Here is a 20,322-nt window from a genome sequence, read left to right on the forward strand (position 1 = left end):
ATTAGATTTATCCAGATGACCCAAGCTTTTAACTGGATTTATTGGTTATCTAGTGGCTCTCCATTGCATTTTTCTTTCATAGACTCACCTGAGCTATAACTGAACCATGTAGCAATAAGTAACCCAAGGCAGAGCTTAAAATATTTACTCATAAAAATTGTGTTTCACAGTGGAAATAAATTTAGATCTATTTAGCTGAGGATGTTAGATCATTTATTATATTAAAATTTGTGTCTTGTGATTTTTGACCTTTTAAATAACTTTGTCTGTTTCATATGTCCATTTCTTCTGTTCTATAACCATCTAAAACATAAAACATGCATTTTGCACTTCATTAAACTATACTTTAGGATTAGTGAGGTTCAGAATTAAGGTGACATTATTATGAATAAAATGACTGAAGCATAATTATGGCATAATTGCCAACTATTAAACATAAACATAACCATTATTTCTAATTTTTATTGGAGTCATTATTAATATAGTTTACATTTTAAGTGACTGTTCTCTCCAGATTACAATGCAATTTTATTGGAAAAATAATGATGACAATTTTAATCTTGTGGTAAATACACATTCTAAGTATAATCTGGGGGATAAGAGAAAGTTTACATGAACTATGGTGTTTTCTGGCATTAATGAGGGCTTGTGGAGAGAGTACAAAACACACATATAATGTCTCCGCCTGATGACTAGTTCCTTATTCCCTCTGCTTCCTTATAAAATTAGCTAGTGGGCCCATTAGAGGGAAAAGTGGCTGTTCCCACCTAAAACTTCTAATTTAATTCTAATCAAGTCAAAGCCATTCTCTGAACTTGACATTAGTAATGCCCGATTAGTAAGGTCTAGAGTGGAAAACAGAAAGAAAAAAAGTCGGCAATTGCAAGTCACTCAAAGTAAAATCATTTATCAAGTTTTGCTAATTTACACTAAAACTCTTAAATTGAAAAAAAAGTGAGTCAGTGGGTCACAGTTCCCAGATGTCACACAGTTTCTGAAGTAATGTATTTTACTTAATAGAATATAAATGTTTTGCTGCCAAGGACAATGATTTGTACAAAGTTGGAAGTCAACGCAAGTTCATTTAATGAATGCATTAATAAAATGATACCCTGGATTTTCCATGCAAAACATACAAGCATTAATATTTTGTCATATTTTTTAAGTTATTCATTCATCATTCATAGATACTAACTCTCTATTGTGTGACAGACATTGTGCTGGTGCTGAAAAACCCTAATTAAATCTATGTGTTTAATGCATATTTGGATAAAACTGTGTTTCTGAATTACAGCCTCAGCCCAAGCATCTGAGCCAACATCACCATCATGAGTAAAATTTTAGTCTCTTATCTCCTAGTTTCGGTTGCTGTCTGATGAGGAGTGATATTGGACAATGTGAAATCCTGGCTAAATAGCACACTAATGGTTGATTTCCCTGAAATGTTGCACATAATGTTTCAGGGATCTCAGAGAATAGAAGGTGTAATGCAGGATTACAAATGTAATAATAAATATACAATGGAATATTACTCAGCTGTAAAAAAGAATGAAATAATGCCATTTGCAGCAACATGGATGGACCTAGAGATCATCATACTAAGTGAAGTAAGTCAGACAGAGATGACAAATATCATATGATATCACTCATATGTGGAATCTAAAAAAAAAAAAGATACAAATGAACTTATTTACAAAACAGAAACAGACTCACAGACTTTGAAAACAAACTTATGGTTACCAAAGGGGAAATGTAGGGGGAAGGGATAAATTAGGAGTTTGGGATTAAATATACACACTACTATGTATAAAATAGATAATCAACAAGGACCTACTGTATAGCACAGGAAACTCTACTCAATATTCTGTAATAACCTATATGGGTAAGAATCTGGAAAAGAATGGATGGATATATGTATAACTGAATCACTTTGCTGTGCACCAGAAACTAACACAACATTGTAAACCCACTATTCTCCAATATAAAATTAAAAATTTAAATTAAAAAAATAAAATTGCTATACATTCATTAAAAATAAAGAAATGTAATAACCCTCAATTTTCAATTTGGGATGTTAGCTGTCAGCAAATAATCTAAAAAATTACTTAAACTGTGACAAACTGCTATTAAATATTTTCTACTAGACACAAAGTATATTTAGGATTTTTTGATAAGTTTTTCAAAATCTTATCTAGCTTTGGATGATTTCTTTTCAAATTGTATAGTCATATATAACTTGAATTAAAAACAAAAAAATTGAAATAAAGTAAAAATTAAAGCAGTCTAGGGGTTAGAGTACTATACTTGGAAATGCATTTTTTGCTGTAAAATTTATTGCAAAATACTGCTATGGTATAGTGAAATCCTTCCCAATGACATGAGTTGTCAGTTGCCATATAATCTACTAAAGTAGAGCCTTTTGCTGGGGGAATAGGGGGAAAAAAAGAAGCAGTTTTTATTTCATCCTACTAACCAAGGCTGTGATAAGCTGATAAAAAAAAAAGGGAAATTAAATTTCTCAGAAATAATTCTAGTAATAGATGGGTCAGAATGGGATGGAAATGGGGAAAAAAGACAATACTACTCTACTTTAAAAATAGGAAGCAGACAGAAATCCAGCATGAACTACTGTCAATCAAAAGGTACTCACTTCCCAGCCTTGCTGTACATTTCTATTTGCAGAAAGCTCAAATATCTCTGAACTGGATGCTCTAAATAAAAGGTGTGATTTCTAAAGGAAATGTCCTAGCTGTCCTATTTCTTATGGAAAGGGACAAAATTCTGCAACTTCCATGTTGACTTTCCCACTAGGTAGGAAATAAATCCCCTATTTTTATAATATTTTAAAAATTACATTTCTTTGTAAAGAAATATTCATCTCTCATTAGCTAGTTTTTTTAAAGCCAAAAGAGCATTTTTGATAAAAGAATAACTGTGAGTGTATCCACCTGTGGATGTGTCCCAGTTGTTTTCCCTTAAATACCCTGCCAAAGATTTTCTACCTCATACAACGTGCATTCAAGTTATCTCGTAGACACAACTTATTTTAAAAGGGGGTTCCCACTTGGAATCCATAATTGTTTGCCTGTAAAATGAAAAGTGTACTTTACTAAAAATTTACCTAATTAGTTATTTCAAAAGTCAAAGGATTAATTATACGAAGATTAAATGAGTCCTACAAATATCCCACTGTGAACACAGGAGTGTGCTAAGTGTCCTGTTCTGTGTGGTTCTTCAGTCTAATTAGAATAGACAAGATGACAACAGATTACATATATTTTATATAAAAAATTAACAAAATATAGTTTCATACCTAGTAATACTTTTCTGACAAACTGCTGTCCTGCCAACGTTTAGTGTTGTTGAATTTATTTAAATTCAAATTGCTCCTCAAAACTCAGCACATTTATCTTTTTTTCCAGCATTATTGAGATATAATTGACAAATAAAAATTGTATATATTTAAGGTGTACAACATGATGACTTGAAGTATGTATGCAAAGTGAGATCATTACCACAGTAAAGTTAATTAAGATACCCATCACTGAACAGAATTACCTTTTCCCTTCCTTCCTTCCTTCCTTCCTCCCTTCCTTCCTTCCTTCCTCCCTTCCTTCCCTCCCTCCCTCCTTCCATCCATCCCTTTTTTCTTTCTTTCTTTTCATGGTGAGAACACTTAAGATCTATCCTTTTAAGCAAATTTCAAGTATATAATCCAGTTTTGTTAACTATGGTCACCATGCTCTATATAAGATCTCAGGAATTAATTTATCTTGCATAAATACAGCTTTGTACCCTTTGAGCAACATATCCCCATTTTCCCCAACATCCCCACCCCTGGCAAACCACCTTCAACTCTCTGCTTCTATGAATTTGACAATTTTAGATCCATATGTAAGTGAGATCGTGCATCATTTGTCTTTCTGTGTCTGGCTTATTTCACTAGGCATCTTGCCCTCCAGGTCCATCCCTGTGGTTACAAATGGCAGGATTTTCTCCTTTTTTTTTAAGGCTGAGTAATATTCCATTATTCACTCCAGTATATATATATATATATTGTGTGTCACATTTTCTTTATGCAGTCACCTATCGATGAACATTTAGGTTGCTTCCATATCTTGGCTATTGTGACTGATGCTCCAATGAACATGAATGTGCAGATATCTCTTCAAGACCTTGATTGCATTTCCTTCGGATTTATATCCAAAAGTGGGACTGCTGGATTGTATGGTAGTCCTATTTTTAATTATTTGAGGGACCTCCATCCTGTTCTCAACAGTGGCTGCACCAATTTACATTCCTACCAACAGTGCACAAGGGTTCCCTTTTCTCCACATCCTCACTTGTTTTCTTTTGTCTTTTTGATGATATCCATTCTAACAGGTGTGAGATGATATCTCATTACGGTTTTGATTTGTGTTTTCCAGATGATTTGTGATGTTGAGCATGTCTTCACATACTTGTTGGCCATTTGTACGTCTTCTTTGGTGAAACGTCTATTCATTTTTCTTTAATCAAAGTCCTAGAATATTTGTTTACACTTCAGAAATGGCTCCAATAATTTAAGCATGGTACCTCTCAGAGGATGTTAACACTGGCAATCAATTGTGAGAAACCCAGAAATATCTTTATGACTAAATAACTCTTTGTTTAAGCTTTTGTCTATCCACAATTAGATTTATAGCAATTAATTTCCACATTCTCTAATCATAAGGATGTCCTTATTCAAACATTAAAACCAATACAACTTATATGTAGAAAATACATATTTCAGTACCTTTCCTCCAAAGTTATATATAGACATTGGTTAGAAAACACATTTTAAAAACTCATACATCTTAAACACTAACAAGTGAAAATTATACTCTTTATATCTTACCTATAGAACATAACATTTTAGGATCTTATGTTAGATTCTTCAGGCCTTAGGAAAACAAAATTAAAATGCTCTAGCTTTTATTTTCTTTCCTAGTTCTGGCTACTTTTACTGTCTGAACAAAATCCCTTGATGTTTCAGGAACGTCACTTTCGGATGTAACTCTAATATATACTTGGGACCATTGCCCCCATATCTTCAAGAATTCCATTAACGCACACACACACACACACGCACACACACACACACACACACACTCCAGAAACCAAAAGTATTAACCAGAGTCACAATATTTTATTTACATATTGGAAAGAAAATTACAGGTGATCCATTTTGTAACCCATACCTTTATTTCTTAGAAATCTTTTCTTTTTCTCAATCCTCTTCTTCACAGAGCAGTCTCATACATAACAAATCCTGAAAGCTTTGCTAGACACCCAGCCAAGATCATGTAAAGTTCTGATAAAATGGAATGAAATCTTAGGCTGCCCTAGAATTGTTGTAATGGCTCAGGGTCACCACACAACATGGTTTTAAAACTCAGGACCCTCACCTGGGCTGGACAGAAATGAGTCTCTGGATACATCTCTTGCTTCAAATAGGTTAGAGCTTTCACAGAATAAAATTGTGCCAAGAAGTCACTTTGCTGTCTAGACACACACCTCAATAGTCACAGATAGAGTGGATCAGGTAGGAATCGAAAGATAACCCAAGCTTGTTTTTTTTCCTATCTCGCCTCTCCATCTGGGCTCCTCTTTTTGCCTAAGGATTCTGTAAAATGGTGACTTCTCCCAGTGCAGACTGAAACATCTTCCAGGCTTCTCTCCACTAAGATGTAGACAACTCCAAGGGTTATCAGGTTGCGATGACTACTTCCATTTTCAAAGGGACTAAAGCTTCTATAGCCAGTAAAGTTTCTAGTGATGTATATTTAAATAAAATGTAGTAATAGAGATATATTTTGGAATCACCAGAGCCTTCCTGTCCTCACCAAAATAAAAATAAAAGAAATGGAACAATAATTTATATCACACCTATTTTCTTTGGACAATTTTATGGTAATAACAAAGACAAAATATTACCATTATTGTTATTTTTCCTACATTAATGATGCTATAACAGGCTAAGAAAGATGATATAATTGGCCTGTATTATCCACCTAGTGAGTGGTGGAGCACAGAATATAAACCTTAAATGTTTGACTGCAATATGCTCTCCTAAAACTAGATTATGTTGTGTGCTCATCCATGTGAGTGGATAGTGAATTTTATATGAGGTTTTGCTTCAGTTGTCTTGTGATCATTTGATCAAATGTTCCAAACTTTCCTCATTCAGTGGACCATATGTTTCTTCTCAAAGCTAACCTAATACTTGGAGTTCACTGGGTTTAGCGTTGTCAGATCAAATAGAGGAGACCCAGTTAAATCTGAATTTCGGATACACATATGAATAAGTTTTTAGTAGAGCTTTGACCCCAACATTGCATGGGCTATATCTGCAATATTTAGACATAGTCCTAAAAATTTTTATCTGAAATTTGAACTCAGTAAGTATCACATGGTTGACTAAATTCGGCCACCCTAACTGGGGCACACCTAATTATGGAACCATCAGTCCTAAATCCACCATTTCTTATCCTCGCATTTATCCTTGTGTTGGGTATGTGACATTGGTTGCAAAATGTTATAATGCAATAGGGCAACTCTTATGGGTACATCGGGAAATGATATCTTTCTATCATTGTGTTTCCTAAATTGAAGTACGGATTCTATCTTTCGCTTTTTCAATCTGAAGAAAAAAACAAGTGACTGGTGAACAGTATAGCAAAATATCAGTTTCTATATAAACATTATGAACAGTCATGCACATGTTTTCTTTCATTTCAAATTGTTCCCTTGCTATGGAGCTAAATTCAGTGACTTTTTCTATATAGCCTGTGGTGAATTGGTATGTTTGCCATCCATTACTTTTGACAATTTTAACACACTTGATTGACTGTTTAATGAAAAGGACATTTGATTATATATATTTTTCATAAAGCTTGTAATGTTTTTCTCCTTACTGAAGTTGAGGGCAAATGGACATGTGAGGGGTGATTTTCAACAGCAAGCTAACATCCCCAGGGGTCTCATGCATGTAGAAAATCTGTAGAGATCAAAACTCAAGAATATGTCCTTAACCTTTCTTTTGGTAAGAATAGTTTTACTTACCTACCCAGAAATAATAGATATAGCCAAGAAATTGACACCTTGCTATACGTTTGTCACCCTGTAGCTTACAATGCATTTTTACCTGTGTTTCATTTAATTCATATTAGCCTAGTGAATTAGATAATGATCACTCCATATACAACTGAATTAATTTTACTCGTTAAACAAGAAGAAACCCTCCTGGGTTTGCTCAAATTCTGTGGTGGTATTCATCTGGAAAAGGCAACCATTGCTGAGCAAATAAGACGTCTTTTATGAAAAAAAGCATCCTGTAGTTTAAACCTGTCAGCATGAGAACTTTCTGACATGCAAAGCACATATTTGGTTTGACCCCCTGCTGGTACATTAGAATGAACATGAATGACACACTGTTTCTTATTCTTACATATACCCTTGTGTTGGATTTTATGAGACTGGTTGCAAACTGTTAGAGAGAAATAGGGCAACATTATGTAAAAATTGCATTTTTTTCAAGACTTCCTTTTCTTAGAGCAGTTTTGGGTTCCCAACAAAATTGAGAGGAAGGTGCAGGGATTTCCCATATATCACCTACCACAACACGTGCAAAGCCTCTACCATTATTAACATCGCTCACCGGTGTGGTACATTTGTTATAATTGATTTATTACAATTGAACCTAATCAACCAAAGTCCATAGTTCACTGTAGGGTTCACTCTTGGTGTTGTGACTTCTCTGGGTTTGGACAAAAGTGTGATGACATGTAAATATCCTTACAGTATCATACAGAGCATTTTTGCCACCCTAAAAATCTTCTGTCCTTTGTTGATTCACCCCTCCCTGACACCCCAGTCCCTTGCAACCACTGATCTTTTTACTGTCTCCATAGTTTTGCCTTTTCAAGAATGTCATGGAGTTGGAATGGTACACTGTGTATCAATTTCAAAGATACGTAGCCATTTCAAATTGCCTTTTTCACTTAGGAATATACATTTAGAGATTTCTCCATGTCTTTTCACGGCTTAATAGCTCATCTCTTTTTAGTGCTGAATAATATTCCATTGGCTGGATGTCCTACAGTTTACTTATCCATTCACCTTCTGGAGGACATCTTGGTTGCTTCCACATTTTAGCAATTATGCATAAAGCTGCTGTAAACATCTATGTACCAGTATTTTATGTGAACACAAGCCTTCAAATACTTTATGCAAACATAAAGGAGCATGGTTGCTGGATCATATGGCAAGATTATGGTTAATTTTGTAAGAAACCATCAAACTGTCTTCCAAAGTGGCTGCACCATTTTGTCTTCCAACCAGCAAAAAATGAGAGTTCCTGTTGTTCAACATCCTTACCAGCATTTAGTGTGCTCAATTTCGGACATTCTAATAGGTATGTAGTGGTATCTCACTATTGATTTAATTTGCATTTTCCTGATTGCATATGATGTGGAGCATCTTTTCATGTGCTATTTACCATCTGTATATCTTCCTTGGTAAGGTGTCTGTTAAGGTCTTTGGCTCATTTTTAATCAGGTTGTTTGTTTTGTTTTGGTTTTGTTTTTTGATGAGTTTTAAGAATTCTTTTTATATTTTGAATAACAGTCCTTTATCAGATGTGTCTGTTGCAGATATTTTCTTCCAGTCAGTTTCTTGTCTTCTCATTTTCTTGACATAGTCTTTCCTGGCTCGTAGATGGCCAGCTGTCTTCCCTGTGTAACCTCATGTGGCAGAAAGGACAAGGGAGCTCTCTGGCGTTGCTTCTATAAGAACACTAATCCCATTCATGAAGGCTATGTCCTCTTGACCTAATCACTTCCCAAAGGCCCCACCTCCTAAGGTCCCATCACATTGGCTGTTAGGATTTATTTTTTTAAATTTTTATTGGAGTACAGTTGATTGACAATGTTGTGTTAGTTTCAGATATACAACAAAGTGAATCAGCTATACATATACATATATCCACCCTTTTTTTAGATTCTTTTCCCATATAGGCCATTACAGAGTATTGAGAAGAGTTCTCTGTGCTGTACAGTAGGTCCTTGTTAGTTATCTGGTTTATATATAGTAGTGTGTATATGCAAATCCCAATCTCCCAATTTGTCCCTCTCCCCCCGCTTATCCCCTGGTATCCTAAATTTGTTTTCTACATCTGTGGCTCTACTTCTGTTTTGTAAATAAGTTCATCTGTACATTTTTTTAAGATGTTAGGGTTTGACATAAACTGTAAAATCCATAGGTGTGGCCATTCTTCTTTAAGAGGTTTATGCAACCCAACCTGTCATCCTCCAATCAAACCATCAAAGTTCTAACCGTTCACCTAGTGTCTGCCCATGGCAGTCATGAATTCCTCTCATTTTATCATGCACAGTGCAATTGTGTATCTCTATAACAGCAGCCTGAGAGGAGTTAGAATATCCTGCCCACTCAGGAAAACATTCAGTACTAGTCATTACTGTGGGGTGAACCTGAGACTTATGGCCAGATTAACCAGGAAGTCCTCCCACCCAGAGGAAGGACAGCAACAGCCAGAGCATCATGTGGGCAGCAGTCTTTAAATTTCCTTTGTGGTTTCAAACTGTAACTATCTCCCCAGTTTCTCCTGACTAATAGTCAATATACTGAAGGACCATTTGTTGCCGGGTCAGCCATCCACTCTGGTCAACATGTTTCCTACTGATTCCCTTGGATATCCCACAAATTCCATTAATCAGTTTACAATGCCTTCATCCTTTCTCTTCCAGAAAGCCATGTCTTTTTCACCATCCTAGCCAGTGTTAATTATACTAAGAGAACTTGCTATTTGAATGAATTCTATAGTGATATTTTGGTAAAGCTGTCTTTCCTGCTACATTACTTTGAGGACACCTGATTTTGTTTTTTTGTATCAGGGCTGCATGAACTTGAGATATATCTGCAAATGTTCTTAGAGATCATCTCGCTGAGTCAAAAGAGTACATTTCAAATCTTTAAGAATCACATCACGTTAAGTACATCATATCACATGTACTTCTTTTTAAAAAGGAAATGGTATAAAATTCTTGGTCTTGCTGCAAGTCTAAAAAGTAAAGAACATTTGCAACCATTATCAACATTATCATAAATAATATATTGTCCTTAACAAAATGGGTGAAATGATGACTGTTGAGGTGTCATCCTGTAGCCAAATCAACGTCCCATTTTGTATGTGCTGACTCCTGAAAGGAACATTTGTGAGTCCTTCCCTCAGAGCGGGGACTCTTTGTCAAAGATGATACAGCACAATATGAAGTGCTGAGAGTGTTAGAAGAGGATAAAAATGTAATTTTCAACCCATCATTTGTCCAGTGCTTCTCTGGGATGTAATTTGTGTTTCTCCCTCTTCTGCTTGAATAGTTACTCATGCTTGCTTGCCCAAAGGAGAGTTGGAGTGAACTTTGGGGTCTTTCAGGGTGTGGCCCACCCAATCTGAGTTAGCCTTCTCTTGAAATTACTGTGTGAGTGAGGAAAAAGTGCCTGAAAATGAGGTGTCATAAAGATCGTTTTCTTTCATTGTCTTGCCTCTGTTCTCTGTCATTTTCTGCTATTGACAGATGGTAGTAGATCTGTTATAAACACTGTGCTTTAGTTAAATGTGATCTAGGGTATTCAGTGACTCTTGTGTGAAATCATTGTTTGATATGTGTGCCCTCTGCCCCTCCACCCCTCCCAAGCTCATAAAAGCCAAGAGGAGAAAATAATAGAAACTACCTACTTTCCCCCTTTATTTTGTGAAGTTGTTTTCAAGTGGGACATCAGATAGGTTTTGGGAAAACAAGGAACTCTAAAGATCTCTTTTCTGTTATCTGCATGCCCATATCACCATTTGAAATGAACAGGAACAGAATGATAAATATGATACTCAAAGAATACATGAAGGGGGAAGGCAGCCAGTTATCTTTATGGACAGAAAATAGCATTATTATTTGTTTTCTTGGTTTCTAAAAGTATAGTCTAGCTACAAAAAGCAGTCTGCTACATAGAAAGGTGTGGATGATACTTACATGCAATGCAAATCAGGTGGGGAGCACATTGTAATCTCCCCTGGGTTTTTCCAAACTAAGAATCCACCTACCCCCAAGATTCTATTATCTGTGAGAAAAACCCTTGTATCCTTGTAGCCGTGAGCCACTGCTCTAGACGATTAAGGGTTAATGCCTCAAGGATGTTTATTTGAAAACATTGAAGTCCTCTGTGAAGAACATATGATTTGTATTAGGGGTTCCAAGTTGTGATGTTGCTGGTGGGGACGGGAGTCAGGGAGCTCGTGTCGGCATCCCCTGGGAATCAGCGTCCGACCTTGACTACAGACTTTTTGAATCAGAATACCTAGAGGTCAGCCTGGGCATGTTTATCTTCAGAAAAATCCAAAGAGCATACTTCTCTTCAAAATAATCTGTTAAAGTTGAGAAAAACCATGAAATGTAGCTGGAAGTTCATGTGTTAGAAATATGGTGAACATCTACTTCAACTCATGGTGAGCTAGGAAAACTAAGAAAAATGTTTTGCTAAGGGCAACTATATATCTAGATGAAATATATTTACCTCCCCAAAGTTTCTAGAAACTAATAAGATAGGGAGGAACTGCAGGGTAAGAAATGCTGAGAAGATGAGCGCCCAAAGAGGTCAAATGAGACTTCAAAGCCATTTTGCTTGAGGCCATTTGCCTGTGAGTAGAGGTTTGGGACCGCTCAGCTGGCGGAAGGTGGGGAGTGAAAGCCCAGGGCCCACCCAAGAGGGAAAACTGATAAATACCCCTCCCACTCTCACCTGACATCCCTAAACTAGACATTTCAGGGCAAACTGGAGTTAAACTACCCCGCCCTACAGGTGTTTTTGTTTGTTTGTTTGCATTATTTTGTGTGCCTTGAAAAGTGTTGGAAAACCTCAAATCTTTTAAAAAAATGTTTATTGAAGTATAGTTGATTTACAATGTTGTGTTTAATTTCTGCTGTACAGCAAAGTGACTCAGTTATACATATATATATTCTTTTTCATATTCTTTCCATTATGGTTTATCACAAGATATTGAATACAGTTCCCTGTGTTATAAGAAAACCTCAAATCTTGAACATGGCTTAGAACTGTCCTGAAATAATATCCCTAGGTAACCAATAACAGCAAACTCGAATCCTGTCTGTAGCAAAATACTTTTTGCTGTGAGCCTCACGTTACTTCTACAAATATTTCTTCATGATTTGGTCTGACAGAGTCAAAAATAACTGGGCACATAAGCAATCTGGAATCACTGAATAAAACACAGCAACAAATAAAGAAAACAGACTCACAAGGAGAGTGTTAAAAGAAATCAAAAGCAAGCTTGAATATATATAAAGTGAAAATTACAAAAAGAGTCAATACAGATTCAAGAAATTTCAAATAAACCTTTAAGAAATAATGCAAGACTCTAACTGAAAACTCGCTATAAGAGTTTAAAAACTGATTAGACATGTCTGAAAAGAGAAATAGTGAAACATAAGCTAAGTCAAAAGAAATTTCCCAGAGAGAAAACAATAATGAAAAATCATAGAAGATAGAGTGAGGGTCATAGAGATGAAAGGAGATTTAATATTACTTTCATGAAAGTCTGAGGATGAATAAAAAGAGAGGATGGGGAAAACTTACTCTGAAGCCAATACAGAAGGACCTACTTCAGCTTGATTTGATAGTAGCTCTGGGTTGAAAAATAAAAATAAAAAAAGGAAGTGGCAAATGGGCAGGTAACTCTAAATTAATTTAACTGTATAAAATAATACTCTATGGTATTTAACAAATATTGAATTAAAATATACTTCACCAGTTGGGGGCTTCTGGTGGCGCAGCGGTTATGAATCCGCCTGCCAATGCAGGGGACACAGGTTTGAGCCCTGGCCAGGGAAGATCCCACATGCCGCGGAGCAACTAAGCCTGTGCACCACAACTACTGAGCCTGCGCTCTAGAGCCCGCGAGCCACAACTACTGAAGCCCGTGCTCCTAGAGCCCGTGCTCTGCAACAGGAGAAGCCACCACAATGAGAAGCCCGCTCGCTGCAACGAAGTGTAGCCCCCGCTCGCTGCAACTAGAGGAAGCCCGCGCGAAGCAATGAAGACCCAACGCAGCAAAAAAAAAAAAAAAAATTAAAAAAAAAATATACATCACCAGTTGTGTATAAGTCAGGAAGAAGTAAATGGGATTAGTGTTCTCAATTTCTTATGTTGTCCTGGGTGAATGGACAGGTATTGATTAATATTAAATTTTGATATATTAGTAAGCTGGCTAGGGACTTCCCTGGTGGTGCAGTGGTTAAGAATCCGCCTGCCAATGCAGGGGACACGGGTTCGAGCCCTGGTCTGGGAAGATCCCACATGACACAGAGCAACTAAGCCCTTGTGCCACAACTACTGAGCCTGCGCTCTAGAACCCGCGAGCCACAACTACTGAGCCCATGCACCCCGAGCCCGTGCTCTGCAACAAGAGAAGCCACTGCAATGAGAAGCCCGTGCATCACAACAAAGAGTAGCCCCTGCTCGCCGCAACTAGAGAAAGCCCACGTGCAGCAACAAAGACCCAAGGCAGCCAAAAATAAATTAATTAATTAATTTAAAAATACTTTAAAAAAATTCTGGCTGTAATTTATGTAACAGAAACAAGAATGTTTAACTTCTGAATAAGAGAGAGGATAAGTATAATAATTTTTTGATATCTAAACGAAGGCAAGGGAAGACAGAGAAAAGGTATACAGAACAAGTAGTATAGTCAGACTTAAAAAATATAACTATGAATTATTTATAAGAGATCTATCTAAAACATAAGACTACAAAAAGGCTAAAAGTCAAACAACAAAACAAGATATTACCAACAAAATACTAAGCAAGAAAGTTAGTGTAGATATATTACTATCTGATAAAATAGGCTTTGAGGCAAAAAGAATAACTGGACACCAAATCTTGTCACTACATAAGATAAAAGATCCAACTTCACCAGGAATATAAAACAATTTGAATATTGTATTCTTCTAATCATACAGTCTCAAAATATATAAAGCAAAAATTGATAAAACTACAAGGAAAAACAAACCACTTCAAAATCAAAGTTGGAGATATTAACACACCTTCTTCAGACTGAGAAAACCAGTGGAGAAACACATTCAAAGAGAATACAGATGTTTTAAACAATAAAATTAGCAAATTTGGGCAACTGAACATAAGTAGAAAACTATCACAAATGCAGAATGTGCATATTTTTCTAATACACATGGAATACTTATGAGTACCGATTCTGTATGAAGTCCTGAATGGCAGCTTGTCATTGGCTGTGCTTTGTAATAAGCCTGCATCCGAGGTGACAGAGAAAGAACAAGTCTTTGGCTTTTAAAGGTTTTGTAGTGGTGATATCAGAAATGAATAGTTTAATATCAAAACATTTGTTGGGGAAGTTGGATGTGATTATAACCTCATTCCACTTAATAGATCAAGTATATTCTTCAGCAGGTGTGAACTGTACGTCAGACACACTTAGTTACAGTATTGCTAGGGATCTTCTGATTGCTCTGCCAATATGACGGAATACACACACATATACATGTGCATATGCATATACACATATACGTATATGTGTACATATATGTACACATATAGGCACACACATATACTTCCGTATAAATATCATATATTATGTTACCATACTGTATCAGATAACTGCTAAGAACAGAATTTTTCACTATTGTTTTAAACAAAGTTTTAATAATCATAACATTTTATCAGTTGCTCTCTCTGGTTCCTAAACATCTCTTACTTCTCTGTCTGCCACCCCAGTTCAGAATCCACTCTAAGGAATGATTTTGCCTGATGAAACAACTCTTTGCGAACATACTCTCAACACTTTTTATATTTAAATAGTGGCTACTGATGATGATCCCCTTTGACACTTCTGATGGCGGTTCTCGTCTGAAACTTTGATAGTGTCTGGCCCCTGCACAAATCCCGTGGAGAACTTGGTCACAGCCTGCCAAAGAGGTTAGGGTGTGAATCACGTTGACAGATGGTTGGAAGAGCATTTCCAATTACAGACAGCCAGGGGCTAATGAACAGAGAAGGCCCAAAGGGAAGGCTACTGGAGCACCGCATCTTATCTGGAAATTGCTGCTTCTACTAACGGTGTGAACGCACCTAGGAATATGAACAACACAGAAAGACAATGATGCAAACGAGAGCCTTTTTTTCTCTTGGAGCATACTTTTTTAGTCACCGTTGGAATTTGAAAGTGACATTTCCTCTAGGAAATTTCTAAAGGGTTTGAAGTATTTTCCTCCTGCTAGTTTTTCCCTTTGTAAGAAATGCTGGTAGTAGTTCGTTTTGAGTTCAGTCAGTCTAGGCCAGTACTCTTCCTTCGTTCTTTTGTTCCTTCATTCTTTCCTTCCTTCATTTCTTCCTTCCTTCTTTCCTCCCTCCTTCCCCCCTCCCTCTCTCCCTTCCTTCCTTCTTTCCTTCCTTCCTTCCTTCCCTCCCTTCCTTCCTTCCTCCCTCCCTCCCTAACTCCCTCTCCCCCTCCCTCACTCTCTCTTTCTTTTTCATCTTATTTTATTGTGTCAAGCCTAACCATTATAAACTTTATAGCTGGTTGATTTATTGTTACAATTTCATCCAAATGTTCTTATATTCAAGGGTAACCCTTTCAGTCTATTCCTGGAAACTCCATAGGTAGAGAAGAAGAAAGACTAGGAATGACTAATCTTTGAGGTTACTGTTTGAAACATCCAGGGGATTTTCAAAGATAAAGGCACGGAAATGTCATTCTGTTGCCTCCAAGGCAATATTCTTAGTAAGCTCTGACCAAACAAGCAGATTTTCTCTGAGTCAGTAATACTGTCATTTTGCAAAACTAAACCTTTTAAGAAACTTACAGATTGAGGATTTACAATGAGGTGGCTCAGGAGAGGACACAAAGTAAGGAAAGAGTGGAGGACTCTGCCTCAGAACATCAGAATTTGAAATCTAGCGCTTAGACTTTATGTGTTTGGGACAATCACTAACCTCCATGCACCTCAGTTCTTAAATCTGTAAAATGGGAGCAATAACCTCCATGAGAATAAATCTAAGATAATATGTGTAGAGACCCTGTAGAAATGATCAGTGGAAATTTTTACAAGCATGTACTGGGTGATAAATCCCTCTTTCCTGTTAGTCAATCTTTCTTCCATGCTCACCGTTCTCACTGTTCTTTGTACAGACATCTATTATTGCTTTTGTTCTTAGACAAAAACAGGGACAATGATATCTATCTCAAGGGGTCACCATGATGATTAAATAGAAAAAGGAAAACTCTCTCCCCGGTTCCGCCTGGCACAAAGCAAATGCTTAGCAAGTTCTAGTAACTGGTAGTGCTGTTGTTTTCCTGTGATTACTATTTTTATCACAATATTTACACTTTTATTATTTCCTTATCTATTTCCCATTTGTGTATCTTGACCTTTGAGGATTGGCACGACGTGTCCTTCAAAAGTGTTTGTGAACCTTATCTCGAGTGATTGAGAAAATCTCAGTTCTTATAGTTTATGGATGATTGTGTCCTAAGCAAGCATCACCTTCCCTAGGAGGAATCAGAATTCCTGGGACAGAATGTGGAGGACGGAGTAATTGGCAAGTCCCAGATTTGCTGAATGATTCCAAGCCGCATGGCCCATCTCCAGGTACCACGCAGTTCAAGATGTTCAATTTTTAGCTGAGCAGGAGAAGCTGGTGAAGAATGATAGAGCCTGGTGCTTAATTGTTTTTACGTCCTCATTTAAATGCAAGCTGAGTTTCAAAGATACCCATCCTTTCATATCAACAGAGGACAGATTTCACTGACAAAAATGGATGCTAAAACCACCACCTCAGAGAATCATTACACCACAAATGTTTCATTGATGTTTGATTCTGTTTTCCATCAGCTGTGGAGGCATTTACAAAAGCATGGGGGCTATAATATAATATTCTGGGAGAATATTATCTGTCGTCTCCGCGAGGGACGAGATGCCTGTGGACACAATAGATTTTATTTTAAGCTATACACAGAGGGCAAGTTAGTCAGAATGCATTTTCAGGCAAGTTTTAGTGAGAATATTCTTATTAAATGCTGATTTACAGAAAGAATGTAATCACAAAGAGATATCTTAGTTTGACTAAAAATCACTTGTTGTACGAAACCAACCTGACCTATGATTTTTAAGCTTTTCACATTGGCCCTGTCAAGTGAAAAATTAATAAAGCGTTTTAAGGGCGACTTTAACCAGCCTATCAATGCTATAGTACAACCTGAAGTTAGAATTTTAAGGTAGTATTATACATGTGCTTGTGTTTTGACCAGAAGCACATGTGTGTGCTTTGTGTGTTTGCATGCACACACACCTACAAACACATTTTAATCTTTTATAGTATGCCAGACAGATTTATTTTGTTTCACAGGAATTTATTTAACAAATAGAAAAAGAAATGAAGGAAGAAATGAAAGAAAGGGGAAAAAAAGAAAAGAAAAACAGTTGTTTAAGAAGTAAAATGAGAAAATAATTCAAGAATAGGAGATGTTATTCAGGGTCTAACATGATAGAGTTTTAGATAAAGCATAATTTTCTCCAAGCCAACAGATGTATATGCCACAGAGAGAGAGAGATTCTGAAATTTGTAAATATCCAATGTTGCATAAATTGATCAAATGGAAGTTCAAAATTCTGTCTCAAGAAACAGCACTCTGTTTTTGCTCTGTGTGTTAAAAATGTTTTGCTTCTTGTTAAAGATGAATGTCTTCCTTTAGGATTCTTTCAACTTTAAATAATAATGTGAAACAATGTAACCTGGGTCATCAGGTCCTACTGAAATGAAATCTGTTATTAAGTGTCAAACAATTAAGTCAATGCTCTGGAATAAAAATGACCAAGGGGACATTTTTTGGCATACTTAATTATAACTGATGTACTTATTAAAGACCACAACGTTTTATGAGATATTGAGAAACTTTTGTAATTATTGACCCCCTCCGCAAATCCTCTAATCTGCCTGTGTTTTAAAAAATAAAATGTCTATTTTCCCGCTGTCCTTAAAGATATACTTCAGAATACTTCAGCAGAATGGGAGTGAGACTTGTAACATATATATTTTTAAAGGTAACCAGATGATTATGGCCATCAACCCCAGTTTAAGGAATCGTAGCCCATATGTGGTTATAACTAGTTTTTTTATGTACACACTGGTTTTCTGTTGGCAGTGCAGTTTTATATGGTCCCTCTGGGAACAGAATCCTCTAGCCACTTAGTGTAACTCAGTGTTATCCAAACTCTAAATTCCTCCAAGTTTCACTTAGAGAAAACAATGACAAGAGCAAAGTACAGTAGACCCTCATTTCACAGATTCTGTATTTGTGAAATTGCCTCCTTGAGAAAATTTATTTGTAGCCCCCAAATCAGTACTTGTGGTGGTCATTCCTGGGCATGTGCAGTGGTAAAAAAGTTTGAATCACCTGACATGCACATCCACAGCTGCCGAGGTACAAGGTCACACTCTGCCTTCTTGTTTCAGCTCTTATTCTGTAAACACGTGTCCTTTCCTTGGTCCATTTTGAGTCATGTTTTTCTCATTTTTGTGCTTTTGGTTGGTGATTCTGCATTTAAAACTGCCCCCAGATATGCTGCCGAAGTGCTGCCCAGCGTTCCGAAGTTCAAGAAGGCTGGGATGTCACTGGCAGGGAAAATGCGTGTGTTGGATAAGCTTGGTTCAGGCATGAATCATAGTTCTGCTGGTCCAGAGTTCAAGGTTGATGAATCAACAGTAGCTATTCAATAAGGTTTCTTCAGACACAAACACATGCAAAACAAGTTTATGTATTGATCTGTGGAGGGAAATGGGACCAGAATCTTGCAGGAACCTAACGCTGTATTTCCTTTAGGAGCAATGGTTCAGTGTTCTGCTAATTCTGTGTTCGTGATGACTTTATTGAGAATCGACTTTATATATGAAATATATTTACCTAGCATATTTTTTTTTAAAGATTTTTTTTTGATGTGGACCACTTTTCTAAAGTCTTTATTGAATTTGTTACAGTATTGCTTCTGCTTTATGTTTTGGTTTTTTGGCCTCGAGGCATGTGGGATCCTAGCTCCCCAACCAGAGATGGAACCCACACCCCCTGCATTGGTAGGCAAAATCTTAATCACTGGACTGCCAGGGACGTCCCTTACCTCGCAACTTAAATTGATCTAAATATAATGTAATGGCTTGTTGGTGATTCTTAAAGCCCCTTCACGATGTAAAAAACATGGTTCACTGAGAAATTTATGTAAAACTATAATCTTCCCTTGAATAAGTGTGTATATTCATCTATAACAATTGTATAGATATTACTTTAAATCCATCTCATCTATGTAAGAACAGTACTTTTAAGTAGAGTAGTGATCATAGTTATTATTATTGAGTGGTAACAATATTTGCTGAAAACTTGCTGGGTGTCCAGGGTAGTGTATAACACCACAACACACATTTTTCTTTTTTTTTTCATTTAATCGTGGACACTGTTATCTGGGCTTCCCTGGTGGCACAGTGGTTAAGAATCCACCTGCCAATGCAGGGGACACGGGTTCGAGCCCTGGTCCAGGAAGATCCCACATGCCGCGGAGCAACTAAGCCCGCGAGCCACAACTACTGAGCCTGCGTGCTGCAACTACTGAATCCCACGCACCTAGAGCCCGAGCTCCACAACAAGAGAAGCCACCACAATGAGAAGCTCGCGCACCGCAACGAAGAGTAGCCCCCGCTCGTCGCAACTAGAGAAAGCCCGCGCGCAGCAACAAAGAATCTGTGCAGCCAAAAATAAATAAATGAAATAAATAAATTTATAAAAAAAGAAAGAAAGAAATCGTGGACACTGTTATTAACCTCATTGTGCAGGTGAGCTACATTAAGGCACAGAGAGGTTTTGAGACGTGGCCCAGGTACACGGCTGGTGAAAGATAGATCTAGAATTACACCTGAATTATTTGTAAATATGCACAAATGCTAAGTAGATTAAACACATCTTGGAATGATTACTTGTTTGATGCCCGTCACCTTAGTAGAATGAAATTCCAGTGAAAGAGGATTTCTTATTTTCCTCGTTATCTTGGCTTCCTCAAGATCTTGTGCGAAGTTTGGCAGGTGAGCACACAGTATAGAATTAAACACATAGTTGGTCGTGTGGTGCATGGAAAGCAGAGCCTGAGCCCATGATAAGTGCTAAATGTTACATCATTATCACAGAGAGAAAAACGTCCT

At 36.9% G+C, this 20,322-nt stretch overlaps 1 protein-coding gene across 25 annotated transcripts in view; it reads left to right on the forward strand.

The window, feature by feature from the left end:
• The window catches only part of FBXO15 (F-box protein 15), a 585,398-nt gene that overhangs the window by 398,290 nt on the left and 166,786 nt on the right, over positions 1-20,322 (forward strand). The window contains exon 11 of one of the 25 annotated variants that reach the window (XM_082355218.1): positions 19,640-19,850. The exons of 19 other annotated variants lie outside the window; for them this stretch is intronic. In XM_082355218.1, coding sequence (XP_082211344.1) covers positions 19,640-19,739 — 100 coding nt within the window. In that variant the 3' untranslated portion in view covers positions 19,740-19,850. Of the gene's footprint in view, positions 1-14,856; positions 19,851-20,322 lie in introns of those variants that run through there. 5 more of the 25 variants (XM_082355199.1, XM_082355225.1, XM_082355223.1 and 2 more) reach the window with 5 other exon arrangements.

Source organism: Balaenoptera borealis, assembly GCF_965194805.1.
Source record: "Balaenoptera borealis genome assembly, chromosome: 14".
Lineage (NCBI taxonomy): Eukaryota > Metazoa > Chordata > Mammalia > Artiodactyla > Balaenopteridae > Balaenoptera > Balaenoptera borealis.